At 42.7% G+C, this 20,438-nt stretch overlaps 2 protein-coding genes across 3 annotated transcripts; one reads left to right on the top strand and one right to left on the bottom strand.

Moving 5' to 3' along the window:
• Nucleotides 1-585: 585 nt before the first annotated feature.
• chs1 (chitin synthase 1) lies at nt 586-13,020 on the top strand. 2 transcript variants are annotated; one of them, XM_023829052.2, is made up of 20 exons: nt 587-794; nt 2,659-2,794; nt 3,580-3,765; nt 4,078-4,308; nt 4,546-5,120; nt 5,469-5,564; nt 5,653-5,817; nt 5,946-6,093; nt 6,237-6,302; nt 6,402-6,636; nt 7,250-7,450; nt 7,989-8,273; nt 9,119-9,298; nt 10,234-10,765; nt 11,056-11,162; nt 11,257-11,600; nt 11,683-11,793; nt 11,900-12,114; nt 12,496-12,562; nt 12,671-13,020. In XM_023829052.2, exons 1-20 carry the CDS (start codon nt 748-750, stop codon nt 12,740-12,742), a joined length of 3,999 nt encoding a protein of 1,332 aa, XP_023684820.2. In that variant the 5' UTR covers nt 587-747; the 3' UTR covers nt 12,743-13,020. The 2 variants fall into 2 exon arrangements, with proteins under 2 accessions (XP_023684819.2, XP_023684820.2); XM_023829051.2 differs by having other exon boundaries at nt 586-794; nt 4,078-5,120.
• Nucleotides 13,021-14,917: 1,897 nt separating this feature from the next.
• Nucleotides 14,918-18,479, bottom strand: mpc1 (mitochondrial pyruvate carrier 1). The gene is made up of 4 exons (XM_023829050.2): nt 17,823-18,479; nt 17,538-17,634; nt 17,234-17,366; nt 14,918-15,143 (listed from the first exon to the last, which is right to left on the bottom strand). Exons 1-4 carry the CDS (start codon nt 17,856-17,858, stop codon nt 15,122-15,124), a joined length of 288 nt encoding a protein of 95 aa, XP_023684818.2. The 5' UTR covers nt 17,859-18,479; the 3' UTR covers nt 14,918-15,121.
• Between the last annotated feature and the right edge of the window lie 1,959 nt (nt 18,480-20,438).

The raw sequence follows: 20,438 nt of genomic DNA on the forward strand, positions 1-20,438 counted from the left end.
GCATAACTGCATATTTTATAAATGCCTACAAATAAGGTCATAAAACTGAGAGAATGTGATTTCCCAGAACGAGCCAAACCACGGTAATATACCAGCTAACTAAACACCACCACTTTCCCCATTATCTCCTTTGCTTTCCTTGGCACAGTGACAAAACATAAAAGTGTCCACACAGTAAACAAACAAAAAAATTGCAGGAAGAACAATGAAAAATGGCACCCTAACTTTCCAAAGAATTACCTAAGATGATTTCACCACCTTGGACACTAGGCTGTTTTCCACTGTTTTTTTATCCTGTACATATTGAAACAGTGCTTTTTCCTAAGCTACAAACTAATTGAAGTTCTGTGTTATAAATTCACTGGAGTAGGTTCAAAATCCATCTAATAATAATGCTATGTTGATTCAAGGTGAGTAGGGGGTCCTGTTCTAAACCAGGAAGTTACTTTGTTCATAACTCTGCCAGAATAAGCATGTAAATAGCAGCTCCACGCCAGCTTTGAAATGCTGAATATAGAGCTGGGCTCCAGAGTTCAAATGAGCAGGGAGCCGAAAGCGGTTGTTAAAGAATAACGTTTCACAGGTGATCCTTGTACAGCCAGGGCCAGTAAAAAGGGGCTGGACTCAAGTTCCACTGATAGAGACAAGAGGCTGAAATAAAGCTACTCGCTTCATCATCTTATCTGACTGCATCGGCCCTACGGACAGCAGGATCACCGTATGGAGGAAGAGCTGTGAGGTCCAGACATGGAGGAACTGAAGCACAGGGGCAAGAAACGAGAGCAGAGGCACAGGTGAGGCAGGGGCTGCTCCTCTTTGGGGGTGTCAGGGAGTCTGAGGCATTACTGACAATATGGGGCAGAGAGGCACACTGAGCACACGTCAAACTGGACCAAAATGCTGGATTTTGTCATTGGCCTGGTTTTATCCTGCCTGGCTTGGTTGGTTGTTCAGGCATTGGAGATGTTTATGCTGCATTCCATTTACCTTGGAGGTCAGAAGCCGGAGCTGGTAATGACATCACACATGATTTAACTGCATTCCAGTACAACAAGTGGGAAAGCCATATAGCAATACCAGGGATTTGTTTCAAAAAGCAGGAATTCTTGCTTAGCAGGCCCCTGTTCTACACAGGATCATTGTTAGCCATTGTCAGCAAAACCAGCTGATAACAACACATACAAACACCGTAGCAACATGTCCACAGATAGATAACTGTCAGAGGCATAATTCCGACATCAGGGGGTGTGCCAGGTGAAATTTCTGGCTAGGAACTCCCAGTTCAAAGGCAGGAACCCCGGCTGAGGTTCTGAGCACTGCATGGCAGGGTACTCATGGATGAAGCATTGTGAAGGAGACAGGCAGCATCAGCTATGACCTTTGCAATCTCACAGTCACAGGAAGAGATTTAAGAATGATTTTGCCAGTAAATCTTACCATCACATTAGATGAAACTACTAATACATGATAAAATTTCACTTTCTTGTTGTGTATTGTCAGCTTGTTTCATTGGTTTATGTTTACTGTAGGCATATGTGGGATTTCGTCCTTGCTGTGAACTCTATGCACACTAGGAAAGTGGAGATATTCTAAAAATCTGTGTATGTTCTATATACAGTGGTACCTCAGTTCTTGAACTCATTAGAACTCGAATTTCTTAAAAGTCGAACTAACCAGTTCGATAAAAAATTACCTAGGACTCGATCTGAATCTCAGAAGTGAAACCGTGAACGCCGACCTAAGATAACTTGTATGCGCAGGGAAATGAGTCACGCGGCAAGTCTCTCAGCGGAAACAAAGGGTAAAGCTTCAGTCTCAGCCTCTAATTCGCTGTGATAGCATCATGCATGTTTACACTAGCTGAATACATATATTTAGACAGTAAAAATACATTCAGACAATGGTAGACAGTAACTAATTATTATTATATAATAAAATACATTTAAAAATTAAGATTTCTTATAAATAATTTTGATATTAATAATAAACCATTAATACATTTAATTATAATGATATTGTCGTGCCGAGCGGGGACCGAAAGGCGCAGACGTCAGGGTATCGGGGAATACGGGGTTTAATTACAGGTAAGGCAGGCAAAACGCAGATGGACAATACAATGACCGGACTGGGGAAACAAACTGAAACGTGGACTAAATACAGAGGACTAATGACAACAACCAGAAACAGCTGATGACATGGGGATTCCACGCGGGGTTAACGAGGGGGCGTGACACACGGAAGGAGCGGACGATTGGGGCAGAACACATTGGTTTTTTTTTTTTCACTTACACATTTATTTTCTTATTTTACAAATTACTGTTTTGATAAATGTGCTTAGATGTGTTTAGTACAGTATATGCTCTTCTTGTTTTCTCCGGTTCATTTTGTGTTTAAATGCTAAAAAAAAACATATTTAGGTGTAATTTTTTGGGGCTGGGAACCAATTAATTAGTTTTCCATTATTCTTATATATTCTTATATCTTATTCTTATATATTCTTATGGGGAAAATTCGATCACAACTCAAACTTTTTAGGATTCGATCCGAAGTTCTGAACGGATTAAGTTCGAATTCTGAGGTACCACTGTATCCATTTATGATCTGAAGGCACGCTCGCCTGCTGCTGGTCTGTGAGTTACAGGAATCTTTCCTCGGCAGGGACACATGGGATCCCTTCCAGCTGAACCCTATCGGCTCAGAGAAGGAGAAGGAGAAGCGATGCTTCTCCCTGATCCAGTACCTGGTGGCCATCATCGTGGGCTTGCTGGTGCTGGTCAGCGCCATCTTGAGCAAGGTGGAGCTGCCGTGGGTTGCACCCACCTTTGCGTTTTCAGGATTCTCACATTAAGTGTCATCAGGCTACCGAGGAAGTGAAAGAGGAAATTTGCGGACAACCTCGAGGAGAAATTAATCTTAATTTGGCCAGATCACTTGGGTTTAGCCAAGCAATATAAATCTTCCTGTACAGACTGACGTGTATCATACTCAAACTCAGCCAGGGTCATTCTGTAAGGACAAGGCGTCAGACAGTACAGGGACTGCTAGAAGGAAACTGGCGTCTGTTTTTGTGCCAGAAGGTTACACATTATTATAGTGTCCAAAGTTCAGAGCGGGACAGGGACGTTGTCTAATTCCCCGCTCGCACGAGATAGAAATCATCCACGTTCTTTCGAGTTATGATGCATGTTTTCCTTCTACTTGGATATGGTTGAGCTGGGGGGGGGGGAGGGGGGGTATAGTCTGGGTATTCATGACACAATGAAAACCTGCAGAACTGGATGACTGGGAAACAAAGGGCTTTAAAGTAGTCCCCCTCATTATCAAACAAAACCACTTCTTGACTGGCAAAAGCAAAACCTTTTCATTAAACATCAAAGTAACTCTCAGTAGCTATGAGAAATATTTTCAGTCATGTAGCGTGAGTCTCAGCAATAACTGCAAAATATCTAAGTGTATACTCTAAGATGCAATATGTGAGTGACTCAGCTAAATTCTATACAAAGCAGTATATTACAAATTGACATATAAACTGGTCATATCACCTGGGGTTCTTCATCTGTACTTGTTCCCCAACTCCAGGGTTCCCTGCTGGTCCTTTGCATGCTGGCAAGTCCTAAATCCTTGGTAAAGAACAATGACCAGCAGTTCTACCTGCTCATGCTGGTGTTCTCCTTGGTAGTGCCAAATGTGCTGATGTTTCTCAAGTCGTTGTGGAAGTGCACATTCAAGAGCTTTGTAAACCCAAACAAGAAGACCATGGGAATCGTGAGTTAATTCCTGGTTCCTAATTCCTAACAGGTGAAATCTTTGGCCGTTATTAACCAAACTGTAAAACCTGAGGGAGAGATCCAGAATGCAGAGTGTCCTTTACTTATTGCTGATGTTATTACAAAGCAATGCCTGAGGTTCTGAATGGTTGAGACATTGTAAACAACTTAATACTGTTGTATATCTGATCCTCACTGCTCTATGTGTAATCCTTTGTAAATGTCGGTCTTTAGACCTGTGTTTGTATAATTACACAGACGAATGACAGACAAACCTAAGTGGTGACAGCACGTTCAATCTGTTTCACAGATCTGCCTGGTTGAGTGTCTGGTTTCCCTGGGAACATCGGTCCTCGTGATTATCGTGATGCCACAGTTTGATGCGCTCACCAACCTTTTCATCACCGGGGGTGTGTGCATCTTTTCTAGTGCTTTGCAGATCATTTTCCGCTTGCAAAAAGAAAGCTGGAAGATCCTCTTCCCCATCTGCTCTCTCATCCTCGTGCTGACCGGCTACGGACTTCTGGTGACCGATTTCCACGTGCGTGTGACCTCCTTCATTGAGCCGACAGATAACTATGCATATGTCGCCATTGCGATTGTTGCCTCGCTATTAGTCTCCCTCAACTGGTGGGAGAACCCCTTCCAGGCCAGCAGTAACATCCAGGAGATGCTCACTGAGTTGGAGGGCTTCCGTGACTTTGTCTTTGTGATCACCAGCATCTTGAGGGTGTTGGTGATCGGCATTGTCTACTCCATTTATTTTCAATTTTTTCAGAAGCCCCATATTGACTGGTCATACTTCTCTAACATCACCCAAGAGACGCTCAACCTGGGAATTGGGATTTTTTGCCTACAGGCATTCATGTCAGCAGCATGTCACTGGTTTGGGGTGGTGGCCTGTAAGATCCATGCCGTCCGCATGAGCTTCGCTCTTCCCGCATGCTTCACGGGACCCACAGTCCTCATTGTCGGCTTAGCCCTCTTCATCGCAGAGGCTCAAAACTTGGATGCAATGGCTATGGGCAACTTCACCACATTCTGCTTGACTCTGAGCAGAACCCAAATGAGGAATGCCACAGGTATTGTGCTGGCCGAGATCTCCAATAGTATCTGTAGAACCACCCTGAACAGCCACTACCGCTCATGGCCGTTCGCCATGCTGGTCACCGAGGGCATCTGCATGTGGTTGGGCCTCCTCACTGCCACGCACTACGTATGGAAGACCAAGGTGCAGAGGATAGAGAGGACCTCCCAGCTGTTTGTGCGGCGACTTTATGAATCTGCCTTTATAGACCAGTCGATGCTGCTCAACACCAGGATGAAGGTCGTCAGGGCGAGGAACCAAGAGAGGCCAGTAAAAGCCATATCCAGAACAGCATGTTGTCAGATGTTACTCAGTCACGTAGCTTTCTTCAGAGTCATAGATCTACAGCACACACTGATGTTCTGCATTAATTCACAGATTTGCAAGTGAAACTAAATTATTTTGATAAGCCATGAAAAAATTGTTTGACATTCTACAGACATAACCTCAAATATAACTATAAAAGGGAGAATAGAGGCCAAGTCCAACTTGTGTTTTCCTGTATCCTTTAACTTAATTGTTAATTTTGTTAGTAACCTCTTTGGAATGTAAGTTGACATCTAGTGCTTTGAAAAACAAAATGGTTTATTTGACTTGTTTTTATTCTACTGCAGCCGTGATGAACTCGAGAGCTGTGTCATCTACCTTTGTGCCACCATGTGGCATGAAACATACGACGAGATGCTGAAAATCCTCACGTCCATGTTTAGGTAAACTGTGAGCCACAACTACAACCCAAATGTGCTTTAGCCTAAGTACAGAAACAGATGTCTGACCATCAATCTTTTTAAACTTTAGGCTGGACCGCTACAGGGGCGACCCGAAGGAGCAGCACAAAGACGAGTTTGACTTCGAATGCCACATATTTGTAGATGATGCATTTCGACAAGATAAAGACACTGGAAAGAAATTTGTCAATGATTATGTGAATGACCTCGTTCAGGTGGTCATAGAGGTGTACAGGTAGATATATGACAAATCTGTGCTCATAATATATACCTAGGCCATCCTCTTCCGTGTGGACAAGCAGCAGCATTTATGTACACTGTCTATATTGCAGTCTAAAGCTTCCGGTTTTGTTTGTTTCCCAGGGTTTTCACAAACAAAGAGCCGGATGACGTGTCTATAATTGAGACACCCTATGGAGGGCGGCTGATGTTTGTCATGCCCGATGGAAACATGCTATACATACATCTGAAGGACAAGCTGCTAATTCGTAACAAAAAGAGATGGTCGCAGGTGAGTGACCCCCATCACTGCTGAACTGCTACAATGTCCCAATACTGCTCTTTTTGACATAAATAGACAAGTATACAGTAAAGAAGCATGTCAATGGAACTTTGTACTCTTTACACAGACATACATTAATTTTGATGTTTCAGATCATGTACATGTACTATTTACTGGGATGGAAGGGCTACATGGCCAAAAACCCTCAGAAAATAACGGTAGGTTTTCTCGTAAAATACAGCCATGGACTTCTCATTAAAATATGACAGTAAATATACATGGAAACTCAGCAAACCACCATCTTTTTTGGCTTATAGAGGCAGAATAATCCATGCCGAGCGTCTCTCGTTTCACTTGATGGTGAAAGTTTATTCTTGCCGACCTACGACAACGACAGTAAGAGAAAGTACATCTCTGATGACAACACGTACATCCTGGCCTTGGATGGGGACACCGACTTCCACCCCTCCGCTGTTATCCTGTTGGTTGATCGGCTCAGGATGTATGAGAATGTTGGTGCGGCCTGTGGAAGGATCCATCCCACAGGAATGGGTGAGAGAGCTCAGCGTCTGTGGGGCACTGATCCTACTCACACCTGCACCTGGCTGTTCATTGGAAGCTCAGCCTAGCTGCACTAACGCCGGGTTGACATACCTGTGGAGAATGAATGTCCAGGTTCAAGTATAAGCACTATAGGACCTGGAGCTAGACAAAAACTACACAACTATATAGCAACTACACCATAAATTCTAGCAAAGCAAGGAACATAAGTGCAACATAAGAACATCAGGGAACACAAAGAAGCATCAGACTGACATAAACTGATCCTCTCCTATGTAGATTTAGAAAGTACAGTTCTGATACTTTTTATTTTTAGTATATTACTTTGTTTTATCTATTTTATTTACATTGTTCATTTTATAATTTTTATCAAATTATTAAAATGTATCCTTTATATTACTTTTCTTTGTATTACATATTTCCTGGAGCACACTCCAGGAAGCATGTGGAAAAGGGTTTTACTGCTTGCGTTCAGTGTATGTTTATTTACATGTTATTTATTTGTATATATGACAAATAAAACCTGACAGCTGAACTAGAGGCTCCATTAGAGGCCTGTGAAATTGCAGCGTGCTGTGCAGCCTGACACTGTCTGTCACCGCAGGGCCCATGGTCTGGTACCAGAAGTTTGAATATGCTGTGGGCCACTGGCTTCAAAAAACTGCAGAACATGTATTTGGGTCAGTCCTGTGCAGCCCTGGATGTTTCAGCCTGTTCAGGGGCTCGGCCTTAATGGACGATAACATCCTAAAGAGATACACCACAAAGTCCAACAAGGCAGCTGAGTACGTCCAATATGATCAAGGTGACCACCTTCACTGTTGCCTATTTCCATGACTTTCCCCTTCCTGACTAATAAATGCAATTTTGTTGTGCAGTGGCTATATTTAGCCTAGGAAGCTGTTAAGGTTTACAAGCTGTTCATTTCTACAGCAGGAGAGTGTTTCAGAATCAGTACACTGGCAGAGGTGGAGAAATGAGGCTTTGCAAGGCATTTACCATGTACTGCGCCTGCCTTGGTTGACACAAAGAGAAGCATTACCATCTGTAGATGGAGTTTAGCTATCAGTATTTCATCCATCTGCTGTTGGCTGTTTTTAACAACGAGAAATATTTTAACAACAATAAATGATGGATGAATGATGGAGGAATGAGTATGTACTGTCCCTGATCATCGCCATTTCTCTACTGGGGAAGGTGACCGAGTAAGAATGGCTGACTATGATTATGAACATCAAAAGATCATTTTCCCACAGGGATGAATAAAGTATCTTTATTCTCGATCAGCTTTGAACATGAAAACCAGTGAGCCCCTGGTAACCAATGTCTACCCACCTGTCCAGGTGAGGACCGCTGGCTGTGCACACTGCTGCTCCAGCAGGGCTGGAGGGTGGAGTACAACGCCGCCTCAGATGCCTACACCAATGCTCCACAGGAGTTTAAGGAGTTCTACAACCAAAGGAGGCGCTGGGGGCCCTCCACCCTGGCCAACACACTGGATCTCCTGCACAGTGGCAAGGAGACAGCCAAACGGAACTCATCCATCTCCATGGTGTACATCATCTACCAGATCTTCACTGTGGGATCCTCCATCCTGGGGCCTGCCTCCGTCACCTTGATGATCGCTGGTATGTGCCTTTCATGATGTTTATAATGAATCCCTAGAAGATCGTATTGATCAGCATGTCTATAAGTCTTGTCCAAGACCTTTGAGGAATCAAGAAAGCTTCACATCTTCATCAAAGCATTCTTCATTCTCCCATACATAATAAAATATAATGGAAACACATACATAAAAGGCTCATAGTACAGTGTGATGATTGAATTAATCATTTAGCTTTATTACTTTATCTCTTATGTTCCTGGACAGCATTAAGCCTTGACAGGAGTCTATGGATAACTCACTATTACAGCATATATACAGTACCAGTCAAAAATCTGAGCACACCTACTGAAATTCATTTATTTTTCAACAAGATAACAACCCTAAGCATACCTTGAGGTTATGTAAAGTGCTGTGTCACATGATTTGGTCCTCACAATCCCTCAACCTAAACCCTGTAGAGCTGGTTTGGAATGAGTTGGATTGAAAAGTAAAAGCAAGGTAGACAGCTTGTGCCCAGAAGTTGTGAAAACTCCTTCAGGACTTAGGAGAAGCATTCTGGGTTGCTGCAATGCTGTTATCAAAGCAAAAGGGGGCTATTTTGAAGAGTCTCAAATTTGAGAAAATTTTGAGGTATTAAACACTTCTCTTGGTCATTGCAATATTTGATATATATTATTTCATTGCCGTGAGGCCTTCTAATATAAGGTAAAAAGCAGCTAAAATATAGACTAATACATTACATATAGGTGTGTCCAGACTTTTGACTGGTACAGTAACCAGATTAAGATGTCATACAATTGTCTACGCTCGATGTGTCCGACAATGCTTGCTGTGAGACCCCATGACGCTTGGCCTTTCCCATTTCAGGGGCCTTTCAGTTTGTCTTTAGGATGGATGGCAGCCTGGCCATCATTGTGGCTGTCATCCCTCCCGTCATCTACATGCTCATCTGCTTTGTATGCAACCCAAACCTCCAGATCTCCATTGCAGCCATCCTGAGTGTGCTCTATGCCTTCCTGATGACTGCCTCTTTCTTCTCCATCATAGGTATGGACTCTGAGTGCTAATATGACCCAGGTTCACACATGAGTCATTTATGTCAAGCAAGACGTTCATAAAAAATATTGTCAGTACAAGAATGCGATTGTAAATCTTGAGTATTTACAAGATAGTATCATATTTCCCCATCAAAAGGGAGATATTTGCACGAATATGTGTGTACAGATGGCTCACCATGAAGAGCTGGGTAATAAACAAATTTATAGCAGTATAAAAAACTATAAAGCAGTTTAATGATAGATCTAATTATGGCCCACAAGTTCTCCCCAGGGTGGCATGGTGGCGCAGTGGTTAGTACTGTTGCCTAACCCCTTGGGGATCTGGGTTTGAGTCCTTGCCTGGGTTCATGTGTGTGGAGTTTGCATGTTCTCCCTGTGTTGTCGTGGGGTTTCCCCCCCACAGTCCAAAAACATTCTGAGGCTGATTGGAGTTTCCAAATTGTCCATTGGTGTGAATAGTGTGTGAGAGTGTCCTGTGATGGGTTGGTGCCCCATTCTGGGTTGTTCCCTGCCTTGTGTCCTGTGATGGGCTGGTGCCCCATTCTGGGTTGTTCCCTGCCTTGTGTCCTGTGATGGGTTGGTGCCCCATTCTGGGTTGTTCCCTGCCTTGTGTCCTGTGATGGGTTGGTGCCCCATTCTGGGTTGTTCCCTGCCTTGTGTCCTGTGATGGGTTGGTGCCCCATTCTGGGTTGTTCCCTGCCTTGTGCCTGTAGCCTTTGAGATAGGCTCTGAACCCCACGTGATCCTGAATAGGTCAAGTGGTTACAGAAAATGGATGGAAGTTCTATCTACAGCTAAGAACACAATAATAAAATTTAGACACTATATAAATAGAGTTAAATTCAAGTCATGTTTGTTTCTGGTTGTGTTGTGCTTTTCTGAGATAGGAGTGATGTCTGACCATCATCATCCTCTCTGCATTAGGTGACATGATCATACAGGAGACCTTCATCACACCCACTGGAATCTTCTTGGTGTCCATGAGCATCCTGTACCTGGTGACTGCCATACTGCACCCTCAAGAGTTCAGCATGATCATCTACGGCTTAATGTACTTCATCTGCATCCCTAGTGGGTACCTCCTTCTCACCATCTACTCCCTGGTCAACATGCACATCGTGTCCTGGGGGACACGTGAGTCGACCCGGGAGAAGGAAGAGGGAAAAGCTGTGGGCGTCCTGTGCGACCGCAACTGCAAGCTCTGCTGCTGGGACCTCAAGATCCAGGTCACGCAGGAGACAGAGAACCTGATCCTGCAGCAAATCCAGAATGCCGTCGGCCCTAACGCACAAGGGCAGTCCACGAATGCCCAGGAACACAAGGAGAAAGTGCATGGACTGCTGCTACAAGCTATGGAAAGTCACCAGCAAATCACACCGGCTGAACACAGCCTCAGACGGAAGGCTACAGTCCTGCAGAAGAAACAACAGGACGAAGATGATGCCTCAGAGATAAGGTGGGGATTCAGACATCAAAGCAAAAAAAAAGCTGAAAATCTAAATATCAGTGTGTGTGATATTTGAACTAACAATACCAATATGTCAAAATTAATGTTATATAGTATGAAGGGATAGTGGAAACATATTACAGTATAGATATTAAAATTGCCCAAAGCAGTCAGTATGACCTTCACAAGACATCTTACTAAACATTATTCCCTGTGGAACTGTATTGGCATTAAAATAAATCACCCTTTAAATGTAATATTCTGCAATCACTTAGTAATGTCTACCTTATTTACAACAGTGAGAGTGATGACAGCATCAATGAAAAAATGGACAGAACTGAGTATGAAACATCTTTTGATAATGATGATGATGATGAAGAGGAACTGAAGGTTGTTCCTGAGAGTGGTGAGTGTAACAAACGCTAAATTTCCAATGTAGATTCTACAACTATTTCTTAACAAAAATGCCTGTGTTCATTGACCGTTTCCTCTTCCTCAAGAATGGGTCAATCCTGTCAAGACGGAATTCCTGAAGAAGCTGACATATGCCAACATGAAGAGAAACCTACAGGAGCAGATCCGCTACACCCTGCGGAACAAGGACCAGGATGACGTGTGTGAGGAGCTTGTGCTGATGCTGACAGACGTGGTAAATGGGGAACTGAGAGACAAGGTCGGTCCCGAGGACGTGCTGTGTGACAGCCAGCTGGAGGAGCTGCAGTATGCCCTCAACGAGGCGGCCAGGAGGATCCTGAAAACCAACCGGGCCGAGAGGCTGGAGAGAAGGGTCAAACGGGCCATCGAGAAGACCCTGATTGCCCCCCAGGTGGACAAGCTCAATGAGGTGAGGCCCTGAATCCCTCATGGCTCCCCAGATCTCCTCCGACGGCCGAGCTAACAGTTTATCTCCTTCTGTGTTTTGGCAGGATGAAACTGACTTTTGGGACAAACTTATAGACCGATACCTGAAACCTATAGCTGACACCAAAGCACATACAGAAGAAGTGACCCGGGAACTGAAATCCCTACGAAACAAGGTAGGGGGCGCTGTGGTCAGTCCACGCAGGGAGCTTTGCACAATGCCTGAATAGATCTGAAGGAGAAGGTGCACGTTGTTCACCCTGAATGGTACTGTACTTGCAGGCCGTGTTCCTTTACTTCATCCTGAATGTCCTTTGGGTCGTCGCCACCTTCTTCCTCCAAACCATTGGCGACACCATCAGCATCCATATCCCCAAGTACTACCCAAACGGCACCATGTCTGGTGAGAACATGAAGGTGGAGCCACTCAGCCTCATGTTCCTGCTCAGTTTTGCCGTCCTGCTGCTGGTGCAGTTCCTGGCCATGCTCTATCACAGGTACATTTACATTTACATTTACATCATTTGGCAGACGCCCTTAGCCAGAGCGACTTACATAAGTGCTTTAAGACTCCACAATGAATTTTTCCCGATACTAGCTCAATAAAAAACCAAGGCTATGAATACCATCGATCTAATACTCTGTTGGAAAAGTGCTTTTTTTTTTTTTTTTTTTTTTTTTTAAAGTAATGCAAGTATAATGCCAGAAGTGCTAATTCAGTACCACCTCCGGACCTGGGCTCAAAAGGGCAAATGACATCTCTGCTCCCAAAATGTCCACCCACCATTTTGGAGACAAAATACACAAGGTCAAGCTGAAGGCTAAACAGCTATATTATTTATTTCATATTTGTTGCCTGTACCTTATCTTTCCTGCAGGATCTACACTCTCATCCATGTGTTGTCCTACATCAGCACAGAAAAAGACTACAAACCAGCCAATGATGTGAGTGACCTGGAATATACATACCTGTAAATCACGTTAGGCCACCACCGCTGAATCCAGGCAGCGATACATCAAATCACCCCGTTTGTTTTTCCTTTATTCACACAGGATGATGAAGATTGTGTTACCTATGAAAACCCCACCACCAACGGCCTGGTCATCACCAGCGACGACTTATGAGACTCCTGACGACATGTTACTAAAAATATTTATCGTAGTTTCTTTTTTCTGCTATTTTGACGAAGAACAAAAAAAAAAATAAAAAATATTCCAGTAACCAGTAATGCTGAAACATGGTTTTAAACTGTCGAATACTTGTTAGCATGTATTAGTCAACCAGGTAGGGACTTACTTTAAAAATGTATGTAATGTATGATGATAAGCACTTTGTATAAATTATTTAAACACTGTATCAGATAAGCGCATGGAAGATGGATGCATGAAAATGTGCTGTTTACTTTCAATAAATTCAGTAAATATTTGCATTTCATATAAATGCTTTCTTAAGTACAAAGAAGTAATTTTTATAAAGATATGTGTTCCAATAGGTGGAGGATTGACAGTTGCTTCAATGCATTTAGGGGTGTGGTCCTGGTCAAGCCAATCTCCTGAACTCCAAACTGAATGTCAGAATGGGAAAGAAAGGTGATTTAAGCAATTTTGAGCGTGGCATGGTTGTTGGTGCCAGACGGGCCGGTCTGAGTATTTCACAATCTGCTCAGTTACTGGGATTGAAATGAACCCCCTTAGTGCCAATTGGGCATCGTTTAAATGCCACGGACTACCTGAGCATTTTTTCTGACCATGTCCATCCCTTTATGACCACCATGTACCCATCCTCTGATGGCTACTTCCAGCAGGATAATGCACCATGTCACAAAGCTCAAATCATTTCAAATTGGTTTCTTGAACATGACAATGAGTTCACTGTACTAAAATGGCCTCCACAGTCACCAGATCTCAACCCAATAGAGCATCTTTGGGATGTGGTGCTTCGTGCCCTGGATGTGCATCCCACAAATCTCCATCAACTGCAAGATGCTATCCTATCAATATGGGCCAATATTTCTAAAGAATGCTTTCAGCACCTTGTTGAATCAATGCCACGTAGAATTAAGGCAGTTCTGAAGGCGAAAGGGGGTCAAACACCGTATTAGTATGGTGTTCCTAATAATCCTTTAGGTGAGTGTATATATATATATCAAATATTGAAACATCCTCTTGGGCACTGAATTGAATGAGCACTTGGGCACTGTATTGAAGAGAATCTAGGTAAAGTGCTCACTCTCCACACGCATGTAAAATGCACAGTGGTCACTTCCTTAGGTTTACCTGCCTTGTACTGGGTAGCAGTTCCTTTTGCATATAGAACAGCCTGGATTCTTCAAAGCACAGATTCATGGAACTAGGAAGTGGTCTTATGCAGTTTGGGCCATATGCTGTGTTTATACTTGCGACCTTTAAGCTGGCTGTAACGAGTCTGGCCATTTGCTCTCCGGCCCTCCACCCTCTCTGGTGCTTTCAGACAACGAAATGCCCCTGACCAGATGTTTTTTGTCCATCACACCATCCTCTGTAAGCTCTAGGCACTGTAGTATGTGAAAATCCCAGAAGCGTGGCTGTTTCTGACATGTTGGAACCTCCACATCTTGCACCAACAATAACAGCAGATCAGTAGTTCTGCCCATTTTTTGTTGAACAGTAACTTAGCCTCGTGACCCTGTCTGTGTACTGCATGAGCGTTCATTTCAAAATAAGAATACAGGGTTTCTGCAGGTTTTCTAAGAGTAAATTTAAGACTTTTTTAAGACCTTTTTAAGACCAAATAAAGAAAATTTAAGGAAAAAAAAAAATATCGTAGGGAAATTCATACGAATATATTATAATCATAAGAATTATGATATTATATTATAATCATAAGAATCATAAGAATATACGTATTCTTCGGCCTTCCAATCGCACTACATGTCTAAATAGCGCGCTTTAGAAGAAAGGGTTCATCTGCGCATGCTTGTCAAGTTCTTCTTCGGGTTACTGACAGATGAAGCAGCACATAACGCCATCTACCGTTCAATGAATATTGAGCGATCTAAGCCATGTAGCACAGAAATTACGCTTTCGCTTCTCTTTAAAATCAAAACACACGAGGAAACAATCCCTCACAAAAATTAATGCCATGATCATATGAATTTAAGACTTGCTGGTCTGATTTAAGACCTTTTCAAGGCCTTAATTCACGGAAAAGTGATTTAAGACTTTTTAAGACTTTAAGACCCGCGGAAACCCTGGAATAATACATTTTATAATCCACAGATGAATACTCAAACATACCCAAATATAAACACAGATCACAGATTCAGTAACAACCTTTAATGGATGCCCATAATTAGACACACTCAGAGTCCTCACCCATTTGGTACCTTTGTAACAGAAACACTTTCCAAGTTTGTACAGATTTCATCCACGAGGCCATGTTCAAAGGTGCTATCAAACACACATAAATGCCTCATCTTCATTCTGCAGCCATTCATCCATCTGAAGAAAGCATGCCTAAATACACTAGGCACTCTTCTTCTCCATTCTGAAAAGGAAGAGCAAAACCATTCATAAAGAACATAAACCTATAAAAGACACCTGAGACACCAAGGTAGGACAACACTGGGAAAAAAGCTGGTTTTTCCAATGCTAGTCAAATAAAACGGATCCTAGTATCACACCAACAGAGCCAGCAGCAATGTCACTCCTACAGAGCAAAGATTAGAACATTTGCTGCCAAATCCGTATCAGAAACATTGACTATTTTACCTAGCAGACAGCTATAAAACCAATCCTGCAGGTATCTATAAACAAAGCAAGACTTTCCAGTAACGGAGACTGACAAGGAAGTTGGCAGAGAATATGTGCATGGGTGCACGTAACTGGTACAGAAGTACACATTCACCTTTAAGAACAAAACATGCGACAACAGATTGTTTGTAAAAGCACAAATGCGTAATTATTTTATGTGCATTTGCGCTGCTATGAAAACAAAATATATTTTAATCTTTATATGCTAACTACAGGGATTAAAATGCAAGGTATTTTCTTGTCATAGCAGCACAAACGCAAATAAAATAAGTACGAATTGCGCTTTTACAAACAATTGATTGTCGCACGTATTGTTCTTAAAGGTTAATGCATACTTGCGTACCAATTATGTGCACCCCTGAATATGTGGACCTTCTTCAACCGGCAGGTACAGTGGACTAATGATGCCTGCAATATCAATCAACAGGTATACAGCTCTGGAAGAAATTAAGAGACCACTCCAGAGTTTTATGGAGTTAAATCATGGTTTAATCCTGGTTGTGCTGGCAGAAGGCTACACTGAGAGGCAAGTTGCTTCCAGGCTCACAATTTGTAAGACAACAGTACACAAGAAAAATGTGAAGCAGGACACACTGGGAGCAAACAAAAACCAGCCAGATAGAGAGGAGAAGCGCCTTTCTAATGCCAGAGATGGCCATCAATGTAGTGGACAGTGCCTCATGAAATTGGAAGACAGTGGTGGAGCTTATAACGAACAAACAATTTGGTCCCCAGGGCCGCTTTTAGCTGTAGTTTTGTTTGGCTATAACAGACATGCAGGCTCTGCCTACAAGGTGCGTGGCGTGCCGGTGATATCCAGCACAGATATGGAGTCGGGATTATTAATAGTCACGCATCTGGTCAGGTAAAGCTGGATTACCTGAAGTCCTGTAGTTGTGTTCTAGGCATACAGCAACTCCGGATAATAACGGACTGTTTTGCCAGGTCCCTTGAAGTCTGTTATAAGTGGATTTTACTGTATGTGAATTTAGCATTTCACACCCACTGAGTGGCAAAGAAATTGAGTGGCAGTATTAGCGTTCAGCTTGAATGCCACTAAAAACACATTGAAATGGGAAAGAGCTGTCATGCAACTGATTGTACAAATCGATTTAACAAGAAATAGGAGCTATCTTTTTATAGACTGCCGAAAACTAAATAAGTAAGTATTGCATGTGGATCAGTTACATACAGTGCCGATACCAATCCCATAAAAAGCACAGAAAGCATGATAATCAAATCAGCTTCAGTTATCAGAAACATTAATAGGCCCACATTTTTTTTTCTTAGCCATGGAATTGTGACATTTATCCTGTGCTAACTACAACAGACCGACCTGAAACTCCCATAATGCATCATCTGAGGAAGCTGCCCCATCTGGATAACCCTATCAGTGCCAGGACGAGCTGGTTGACTGCATACTGGCTCCCCCTAAAGACCAAACAGGCTTCCGAAAATCATTCAGAACTGCTGAATAACTTCTACTGGGCATGAACTGTGGACTCAACTCTTCACTGTATAATAGCCAAACAAAATGGGTCACTGGTCTACCCAGCTCAGCAGGAGGAAGTCAAAGCATTGTGGGCTTGACATACAGTCCTGAACATCTTTCTGGGTGAGTGCAGAGGTTAAAAACCCAACAGAAAGCTGCAGGTGAAGCTGCAGAGCTCACGAAACATAAAACGCAACGCCAGTTTAGGTGAGCTCTTTCACTGTGACAAACTGGCCCAGCCAGTATCCAGTGCAGTGGGAGTGCAGCGGGGCTATCCTGAGGGGGCCCCCACATGAACAGTGAGCCGATTACAGGCCCCAGGGTCAACCTACTTGTATTTGATGAGCCGGCTGCCCTGGATCAGCTGCGCCGCCTCGTTGGTTAGGTGACAGGCGAACAGGAGCCAGTTCCTTGGCTGAACCTTGTAAGCAAATCGCATGAAGAGGAGGGAGTAGCAGGTAAGGGCTGGGGAGACAGAAATCAGGCTGGGGTCAGGCTGAAGGGGTGTCAGAAGCTGGAGAGAAGCAGGGAGGCGTCACTGCTACAGCTCACAGCAACAGCCTTAAAACGTTCTCAAGGGTCCCGTGCGACCCCAGGGACACACTCACACACAGGAGGGGACCCTCTGCCTCTTACCGAAGGTCATCCGGCCACTGATGATCTCAGGGCTCTTCTTCATATCACTAATCGCTGCTATAGGAAGACCCCAGTTTGCCACCGGACCCCAGAAGTGCTGAAATGAAACACAAACTCAGAGTTGATCTAACATGCAGTCAAGGAACCATTTAAAATAATCCCAGAGGATTCTTACAGAAAGGATCGGGGCAGCGTATTAATCTGAGATTACAGCTCCAGTGGGAAAATGTGTACACAGTAGTGATAAAATAATATTTACAATAAAAAACAATATGTGACTCTTACCGTGCTTTTGTTGGAAGTTTTTCCCAACAGGTACATTTAGATCACAGAAAGAGCAGCATCCAACAGGCAAAAAAACAAAGGTTATAAGCATATTTTTGCAATCACCAGCAGTGCTATAATTTTGTAATCACAAGCAACTCTTTTGCAATGATGGGAGCAAAATGTAAGCAGTGAATTTATGGTTACTTATAGCGAACAGTTTAAGCTCCTTATGCATTAAAGGTAACCACGGAGGGGAGTTTGCGTGTTGGATTTTTAAATGTATAAATTACGAATACGGTGTTAATTTTGTCACTTAACAGCCGGAAGCGCCGGGCCTCTGGTCCGTCAGCATTACGGCTCTGATTCGGTTCACAAAATAAACGCTGCAAAATTCACATACATTACATAAAACGCGCACGCATTTCATTTTATATACTGGATATTTAATAGCCATTTCGCACCTCGTTATAATGTGTAGAGAGGAACCAAACATCCCTGGTAATTCATTAAACACTTTAAATACAAAGTAGCATCATATTCTTTATTATTGTTATTACTATTGATATTATTCAATGAGGATGCCGGCAAAGAGGATCATGCAGCGGAGCTTGGGACCGACAAACCGCCGAAGGTCGGCACTGTCATCTTGAGTTTCACGCGAGTCGCGGATGACACTTTATTATTAACATCATTATGCACAACAAAGCTAAGGATTTACCAACCATAAGCGCCCAAGATGCACGTACCTCATCAAGTACTCCCTGAACTCCTTGCTTTTTAGCTGGTCTACAGCTTTACGAACCAAAGTGCCCGCCATCGAGTCTACCGTGAAGGTTAAACAGCAGCAATCGCGTACCAAATAGGGAAAACGCCACTTGTGTCCGCTAGCCTAGCCAAGCCAAGCTAGGTCGTTTAGGTAAGGCGACTGACGACAGCATCCTACGTCAGGGTTTTACGACACTGTCACAAAGTCACAGGCCACGTTACGTCGGCGGCTGACAGCTGGAGATATTTGTAAAATTTAATGAAAACGTTTTCTTTTACGTTAATACGTGGATACAGTCGATTATTTAAGATGACTGAATGATTATAGTACATTACACAATTCACTTTTGTTTTAATGTAATGCGATGTATAATGCGGTGTATTTTGAAATAGCTTATAACTGGGTCATGACACACCAGCAATCCGACTAAATGCAGACTGCTTTGTAACATGTGGAACCTGTCAATTATGCTCGGTCTGATGTTTTTTCTTAATAGCCAGTCAAGCTGGAGCCATTTTTAATTGCTTTTGAAATGCCTTTGACCAGTATTAGACAGAAATATGGCACATTTATTTCGGGGCCTGTAACTTCCCCTTATATTAGCGATTAATGTGGGAATCACACATCTTTCAACAGCTATCTTATTATATAATAATTAGAGATGGCAATTTCGGCACCCAGGATCGATCCGTTCCGAAGACGTCCGAAACTTCCGGTCTCGATACGGCGCTTACGAAATGTTTCGAAACATCAGTCACATGACCGCCGTGTCATTTTTCACGGCGAGAGAAAAAACCTATAAAAAGCCCTGGAAAAAAATTGGTGCGTGTTGCGTGTTTGTGGCCTTGGTTTGAGCGAGTACTTTGGCGATTATTATTATTTGAAATCCAATTGTATTAGTGAAACAGGTTAGCAGTTAGTGTGATTTAGGCATAAGTATAGTGAGGGACATATAGTTGTAGGTGCAATATCAAGGTTTTGCTTAGATTCAGTTAGAAACATAAATCAAAAAGCTAGAGTACGCATAAACACATAGATTATATATACATATATTAACACTGCTAACATAGACAAAGACTGTCTGAAACTGAGCTTTGGCTCTGTTCTATTCTATACAAATTAATTAAAACTAAACCATTCCTATAACCTGCTCAACATACACAAATACCTAGATGTATTCTAACCTCAGTAGATAATTACTGTACTATGCACACTCAATACTCGGATGGTATGTAAATACAGAAATTATGTTTTAACAATACACAACCATGGGAACAAATAATCTGTAAATGATATAAGACCCAATTTAGGTTTTGATTGACTGTATTGACTGGGGGAAATTCTGGTGCATACAAACATGCAGATAATGCCAGACAAGGTACAAAGACTGTATACACATGGTGCGAGCAAAGTAAACATACTGCAGCAGATTTAAAAGTACATATATAGTACACAAATGGATGTAAAATCTTGAGGGGCAGAATGTGAGACTAAACGTGAATATTTAAAGTTAATTATGTGCTGTTAGAACACAAAGCACCGGATTGTATTATAACAAGAGAGGATGCTTCCTGACGTACTGTATTATGGCTATGGATGGGGAGTGTAACGTCTGGAGAAAGTGTGATGTCGGTCACCAGTTGTCTGACGGCTTCGGGCAGCGATAATCCCCCGTAGCATTTTTAGCACAGCATGGTGGAATGAGCCGGTGGCTAAATTTTATGCTCCATTATCAAAGCCACGGAAGTGGACGTGCAGACTTAATTGTTCATAATATTGCTAACATCCTCTTCTCTGTTTCTGGTATTAGTGCAAGAGAGGTTTCGTGACCATACACAAGAGACATTAATAATCTAGCGTTTTTATGA

This window comes from Paramormyrops kingsleyae, chromosome 3 (assembly GCF_048594095.1).
Source record: "Paramormyrops kingsleyae isolate MSU_618 chromosome 3, PKINGS_0.4, whole genome shotgun sequence".
Classification (NCBI taxonomy): domain Eukaryota; kingdom Metazoa; phylum Chordata; class Actinopteri; order Osteoglossiformes; family Mormyridae; genus Paramormyrops; species Paramormyrops kingsleyae.